The sequence below is a fragment of the Emydura macquarii genome, unplaced genomic scaffold, assembly GCF_026122565.2.
Source record: "Emydura macquarii macquarii isolate MOO-44397 ecotype Brisbane River unplaced genomic scaffold, CSIRO-AGI_Emac_v2 contig_1190, whole genome shotgun sequence".
NCBI classification, from domain to species: Eukaryota; Metazoa; Chordata; order Testudines; family Chelidae; genus Emydura; species Emydura macquarii.
In genome coordinates this window covers 16,628-23,690 of record NW_027131327.1, presented here as the reverse complement: position 1 = coordinate 23,690, position 7,063 = coordinate 16,628, and the positions used below count along the sequence as shown (strand labels likewise).

Genomic DNA, 7,063 nt, shown 5'->3' with positions numbered 1-7,063 from the left:
GTGACCAACAGCCAGCTCCTCCCTAGTGGGTCTCACGCTTCAACCCCTTGTAGTGGGCCAGGGAGTCCCCAGTAACTCTGTCTCCCCTGGGAGGTACCTTGCTCCAGCTTCCTGATGCTGGCTGGGGCCAGGGGTTTTCCCCTCCTGTAGCTGCAGAGAAGCACTGTCTCCTATCCCACAGAAGAGTGGTGTCTCCTCCAGCTGCTACCAGCCTTCCAACAGCTTCCTCCTCCTGTGCTTCTCCCCCTTCATTTAGGGAAGGCAGGGTTTAAGTACACCTGGACTAGCCCTTCATTGGGTCCAGGTGTCTCTAATTGCCCTGCAATCATCTCTCCCCTGCTTGCAGGAAAAAGGGTTTTTGGCCTTCTAGGGCTCACACTCTGGCCCTGGTATGCCCTTTTGAGGCCCTCTGGCCTGACTCTATCACACAGTGATACAAACAATCCTGACACTGTGGTGTGCAGAGGTGGAGACTTTATTTACAGGATGCAAAGTTATCCTGCGGAACTCACTGCCACTGGATATTAACGCCGTTAGCAGAATTAAAACACAACACGCCCTCGACCTTTCTGAATAACTAGGACATCCACAGTCCTACTAGGGAGGCGTGAAAGAACGTGTAAGGGACATTATCTCTTTGGCATCGGCGTATAAACCAACTTCTCTCTGCATGTGGGGTTAGGAGGATTCTTATCACGTGGGCAGGTTATTCCGGAATTGCCTGGTAGGGGGTGTCTTCTTCCTCTCGAGTATCGGATCCAGGACAGGGCTGGAGCAGGGATTCTGGACTAGATTGGCCAGGGGTCTGATCCCATGTGGCAAATTCTAAGGGCTTGTCTACACACAGGCTTGGTTTGGAAACCGAGACAGTTAAAGAGGTGCAGGGGCTGCAGTGAGAGAAGCCCCTTTCCACTGAGCTAAGAGCATGCCCAGAACAGTCGGGGGGTGATGCTTTAATTGTTCCAGGAGAAAATCACCCCCACAGAGCCACAGAGCGATACCGGTCAGCAGCTGGGTCCGGACCCGGCGATGGACAATAAATCAGCCCAGGTAGGGACATGTTTAGACACTAGAGTCTGTTCCAAAGGTGGATGGGGGGAAACTGAGGCAGGTGCACCTGTGGTACTGCAGGCGGCTGCTATAGGGCGCCTCCGAGCAGGGCCGATTCTCCACCACGTGGACGTCGCCCGCCCTATAGAAGTTCCTCCTCTTCCCACTGCGTGAACTTTAACGCTTCGGAAGCTGCAAGCGAGCGTCCCCCGCAGCCTCCCTCGGCCTGGCCGGCTGGGGCAGGGCCTGCGCCCGGCAGGATCAGCAGTCGCAGCGGAAGCTCCTCTGCTCTCAGCCCCGTCTCTGCCCCCCGCCGGGGAGGACGTGCACTGCGATGATCCCGGCACTCAGGGCTCCCAGCACCAGCAGCAGGATGAGGCCCTTGACGCGGCAGTAGGACAGCGAGGGGCGGGAGGCCGGGGCTGGTGGATTAGCTAAGGAAAAAAGGGGAGCAAGTCAGCTCGTGCAGGGGGCGATCGGCGATGTCGGGAGGTCACTGTGCCCCACCAGCACAGCCGGGGAAGGGGTCAGGGGCCCCGCTCCATGCAGGGCAGGAGGAGACGCTGTGCACACAGGGCTGGGTCTGGCCGGGCCCTAGTGACTTTAGCTGTGGTGTCAAAACCAGGGAATTTCCTGTGAAACCGAACCACCGGTTCCTGCCCAGCACTGCCCATCATTTATTAGCCCTTCATAAACTGGTTATAGAAGGACCTTTGATATAAGGGGTGACTCCCTTGAAGTATTTTAGTCCTAGATTTTTTGTTTGTTTGAGGAAAATATTCAAAGTTTAGTCCTGGATGAAGTTCAGTTTGGAGATCATCACAACAGACCGAATTGTTCCAGCCTTTCTCACGGTGAGTAGTACCCGACTCCTCGGACAGTCCCACTGAAGTGAACCGAGTCTCCAGCACTGGACGTCTTTAAATCAAAACACAAACAACCCCACCCCTCTGGTTCAACCACAGAACAGGGGCTTGAGGCAGGAATCGCTGGGGGATGTTCTCTGGAAGGTCAGCCTAGAGATTATCATTATGGCCCCTTCTGGCTTTACATCGACAGGGCAGATGCCCGGCTGGTATCAGCTGTCGTAGCTCCATTAACTTCAGTAGAGCCATCTACAGACAGCCCCACCACCATAGTACATGAGCACCTCAGTCTTTAATATATTTATCCTCACAGCACCCCCAGGAGGCAGGGCAGGGCTATTTCCTCACTGTACAGAGGGGAACCAAGCCACAGAGAGCCTCGGTGACTTGGCCAAGGTCACACGGGAAATCTGTGGCAGAGCAGGGAACCGAACCCAAGTCTCCAGGTAATACCTCACCACTGGGCAATCCTTCCTCACAGCTCCGGCACCTATTTGCACTGACTGAGGAGCTGCCACTATGAACCTAGGACACGAATGGGGCTGCTCACCCAGTGAGTTGCTACAAAACATGAGTAACCTGGGGCTAGGTGGTTTAGTTACTAATCACTGACAGCCTGCGCTGTGCTGGTAAGGGGCCAGGCAGAGTCTGCGTCAGAGAAGGGGAACCATCTGTAACCAGACTGGTCTGACTGAAATGAAGAAGCACAATCAGTTCAGTGTGTCCACACCAGCTGTGCTGACTAATGGTGCCAGGTCTGCTCCTATAGCCACAATAGCACTAGCCTCATCTTGACAGGTTCTATACCCTGCCCATCCCAGGCGTGTCCCTGTCTATTTATCCCTACTGCGATGGGCTCCGTGGTCTTACTAGCAAAGACAGGAAGATGGCGTGTTCCCTGCACCGGGAGTGGAAGGGAATATGAGGTTTGTGGCAGTTCTTAGATCACGCAGGAGGAACTTCCATGATCTTGGATCAGTCCCAAGAACCTGTCAGCTTCACAGAGGAGTTTTACCCTGGTAAGCTGCTTCACTCGCTGTGCCCTCTGCTGGGATCTGAGAACCGGATGCAGATAGACACCTTTGAGACGCCTGCCTAAAGGGCTGGTCAGAAATTTTCCTTCGAAACCGTTTTTTGACAGCATGTTCATTTTTTGCTGAAGTTAACCATTTTTCATGGGAAGGGTTTGTTTCCTGCGGACCCTTTATAGTACGTCAGAAACCCCCAAACCTGGAAAATGGTTTTTGGCCAAAAGTCTTTAGATTTTGGATCACTGAAGAAAAGACAACATTTTCTGTGGCAAATTTAAATGAAAAACTCTTTTTTGTTTTGTTTTCATCAAAATTTTCTTTGTAGGAAAATAAATATTTTCCAAACAGCTCTACCTGTCCCACAATTCCTAATTCAGCTCTCAAAAGGTTTTGTTTCTGACTCTGCCGCCGGCCCACTGGGTAACCTTGGGTAAGTCACTGCCTCTCCCGGTGCCTCAGTTTCCCCACCTGTAAAACGAGGATAATGACACTGCCCTCCTTTGTCCAGTGCTTTGAGATCTATGAATGAGCAGTGCTGCCCCGGAGGCAGGTGTTATTAATCAAAGCTCTGCACTGGTGCAAAGACACCAGCATTATAAAAACCTGTGGCTCTGCCCATCTGAGCTCTGCATAAATCCACATTTATTTGGTTAAGGAATTACCTGTGGGACCTGTGGCTGGGGAGCTGCATGATGTTTTAACATCGACAGTGTTCACATCCCAGCTGGCTTGGTTACTAGCATTGCATGTGAAGAAAGTGTCACTGCTGTCTGCATTAATCACCACCTGCAGCTGGGATTGGTGCTCATGGGACGGAAGGACCCTAACGGGTAGGATCAGGGACGTGCCTCGGGACCAGCTGTAGGTGACGTTGTCAGCGCCAGGCGCCGAGCAGGAGAGGGTAACGTTGCAACGTCCACATTCCAGGTGGGCCGAGAGCAGCGTGAGGTTTGGCTTCCCAACTTGGTCTGGAAGGAGAGATCCTGGTGAGAGAGGCTGAGGGAGGCGGGATGCCACCAGCTCTGTACAAAACGGGATCTTTGATACTCACCAAACACAGAGAGACGGAATTTTCTGATGTCATCACTGCCTCCTCCAATGTCAATTACCAAGGTATAAACGCCACTGTCTGACTTCTGAACGGGATCAATCAGCAGTGAGAGAGTCTCATTGTGGAAAGTGACTCTCTTGGTGAGATTCGAGGTTGCCCTATAATTAACTTTCCCTTCATTAAATGTTAGTATCCGAATGGTCCAAGCTGAGTTTAGTCTAACTTTCCAGGTGATTTCTCCCCTAGGCTCCGGCCATCTCACTGGCTGTAACTGGACGGATTTCCCTGCGATTGCAGCCACTTCAGTTTCTTTACAACCTGGTGGTTGAAAAATACAAGGAGCAGGTGAGGAGTGAAGGGCTAACCGGGTCCTGGGCTTGTCAGGGAAACGGGGCCTGGCTCCGGTGTGCGTGGAATTTAGTGCTGGTGAAACATGCTGGACTGATCAGCCTGAAGTCCTCTATTCACCACAGAGCAGCTGCCCCCAAGGCAGTGGTGACTGTGACTGTGCATCAGCACTGACCTGCACCGGGGTGGGGCCAGCCCCCAGGGCCAGAGTGAGCCTTGCTCCACCCCACTTCTAACTCTGGCAGACAAAGGGGTTTCCACCATGTTGTGAGGAGTCTGTTCCTCAGGCCTGTCCATGCCACTGTCTTGCGCTTCTGGAAGGGGTGGAATGGGCTTGTCTGGGCTAAAGGCACTGAGCCAGGCCTCAGGACACCGGGGTTCAGTGTTGCCAGCTCTGCCACAGACTACACGGGTGACCTTGGGCAAGTCACTTCATCTACCTATGTGTCAGTTCCCCCTCCGGTACAGTGGGGCTACTCACAGGATGCATTTTCCTTCCAATCTCTGTATTCTCCATTTATCTGTAAGGTCTCCGGGGCAGGGACTGCGTACGCACAGCATCCGATGTATTAAAAACACCCAGCTCTTATCTCAAAGTGCTTTCCGAATGAGATCAGTATCATTCGTCCCTCAGAGGAAGGACAGGTTGTGAAACGGCTTCCATCTCCCTCGTCACGGCCGCTGGGGGTGTGGGGATGGAGACTACGTGGATGGGGTCGGCGGGTTTGCTGGGACCGGAGCTTCCACACGTGGTCAGACCATTGGTCCATCTAGCTCAACATCCCACGAAGCTGCAGGGCAGGCGCTGCTATGCCCGGGACGAGGCCAGCCCTCTTGTTACAGACGCTTTCCTCGTAGACCCGCTCCATGGGGCGCAGGCAGCCACAGCAGGACACGGAGGGCCTGAGTCTCAGTCACGCCAACGGCCCGTTACGCTACCAGGGAGCGTAAATCAGACTCTGGTCTTCAGGGCTCCACTAACACTGGGATGTGGACTCTGATCCCCTCTGACGAGAAGTGGGTTTAGAGCATTTCACATGGGGCAGAGCACCAAACCGCGTCCAGAGGACGATACCAGCCAGCCATTGCAGAGCTGCACAGGATCTGTACTCCTGAGAGGAGCTGTATTCCCTTACCAGCCCGCTGCACCACCCACTCTTCAGGGATCAGTTCACTTTGACATCACGCCTGCAGCCGATCTTTTTCCAGTCCACCCACACAAATCACCCCAGAGCAGAAAACAACAGCCGCATCTTGCTATTGAAGGTACCCAGTGCCTTGGAACCTAGAGACAGCCTCGTCTCAAGGGGACTCTAGAACACAAGGCAGCGTCTTCCAAAACGTTGCAACACAAATAGACTCGGGATGACATATTCCAAAGCACCCAAGTGAGTTAGGCACCCAAGTCCCGTTTTCAAAACTGACTACGGCACTTCAGGCCAGATCTCCAAAGGTATTTAGGCACTTAGTTGAAGAAAGTTCATGGCTGTTATTCCACTGCAGAGCTGCTGCAGCGGTGTGAAAACCCAAGCACAGCCCACTCGCCAAATTCAGTTGGCAGCTTTCAATCAGCCGGCCTGCAGCCTCTGCTTAGCTGCTCTTTGCAAACATTCACGCACTCGCTTTGTTCCCATACATGTTTGCAAATGGCGAGTTCCGATCAGGTTGCCAGCAAGGGGAGATCATTAGAACCAGCTTCAGTGGTGGTTTTGTGCCAAGGATGCTCGTCCCTTTGGGACGGGACTGAGAGCCCCACCCTCACCGCATGGCCACCAAGCTGCTGTGGATTTGAGCCAGCGACCTCAAGGTGAAGCCTAGTGTAGCCCCAAACAGTCCTCGTGAGCCATCTAGCCCCCCTCCCATCTATTGCACATACCTGCTGACATGGCTCGTGCCTTCGTTGGTGCCCCCTCCGCCCCCCAACTGTTGTAACAATGAGCACAGCTTACCTCCACCGTGGACCACTGAGAAAAGCAGCAGGCACAAGGAGATCCTCATGATCTGCTTCCAGAGAGAATCAGTTGCCCCAGTCGCTGTTAGTAGCTGGAATATTTCATGCTGCCCTTCCTGCTCTTGACACCCGGAGATGACAGAGGAGGCGAATTTCTGGAACTGAGGGATAGGAAAGAGACTCTTTGGAGACTGTCAGTCAACGATTTCCTCTGCTCTGTGTAGTGTCTCTGCAGGGAGCTCTCTCATTTCACAAGAATAAAGTGACCGCTCCCCGCACACCAGCCTACGCACAATATCCTCCCCGCTTCCTTTAGAAGCCCCCAACGCAGACACTAGCAACCAAACCGAGCCTGCTATTTGCAAGCGCTTTGCTGCTCACCGCTTCCAACCCAGGAAGAGTTTGCAGCAGGCGAGACAGGCAAGGTCCAGGAGCAGCAAAGAGGAAGAACTAGTTCCAGTTCTACTCACCAGGAGGGGAAGGGAGATCTGACTTGCAAAGCGTTGGGGAAGGAAGTGCTTCTCACGGTAACAGCGCTTTCCAGTCGCAGACCTCAGAATCCTTTACAAAGAAAGCGCCTTTTCTTTCTTTCTGTAGGTTTGTGCTGCCCTGTAAAAGAAGAGTGTGATACTGCGGGATCCCCGAACAATCCCAAAATACACGTATCATTTATAAGCAGAGCCACGGGTTACCCAAGATCACATGAAATGACCCGGCGACCGCATCCATGTAACTCCAAATTAATTCACCTGCACAGCTTCTCCCT

The 7,063-nt window shown here is 53.1% G+C and overlaps 1 protein-coding gene across 1 annotated transcript; it reads right to left on the bottom strand.

Annotated features, from left to right (window-relative positions):
- Positions 1 to 1,226: 1,226 nt before the first annotated feature.
- Positions 1,227 to 6,850, bottom strand: LOC137152339 (natural killer cell receptor 2B4-like). The gene is made up of 5 exons (XM_067546896.1): positions 6,768 to 6,850; positions 6,296 to 6,452; positions 3,999 to 4,316; positions 3,619 to 3,915; positions 1,227 to 1,472 (listed from the first exon to the last, which is right to left on the bottom strand). The coding sequence occupies exons 2-5, from the start codon at positions 6,342 to 6,344 to the stop codon at positions 1,342 to 1,344; spliced, it is 795 nt and encodes a 264-aa protein (XP_067402997.1). The 5' UTR covers positions 6,345 to 6,452; positions 6,768 to 6,850; the 3' UTR covers positions 1,227 to 1,341.
- Positions 6,851 to 7,063: the final 213 nt, after the last annotated feature.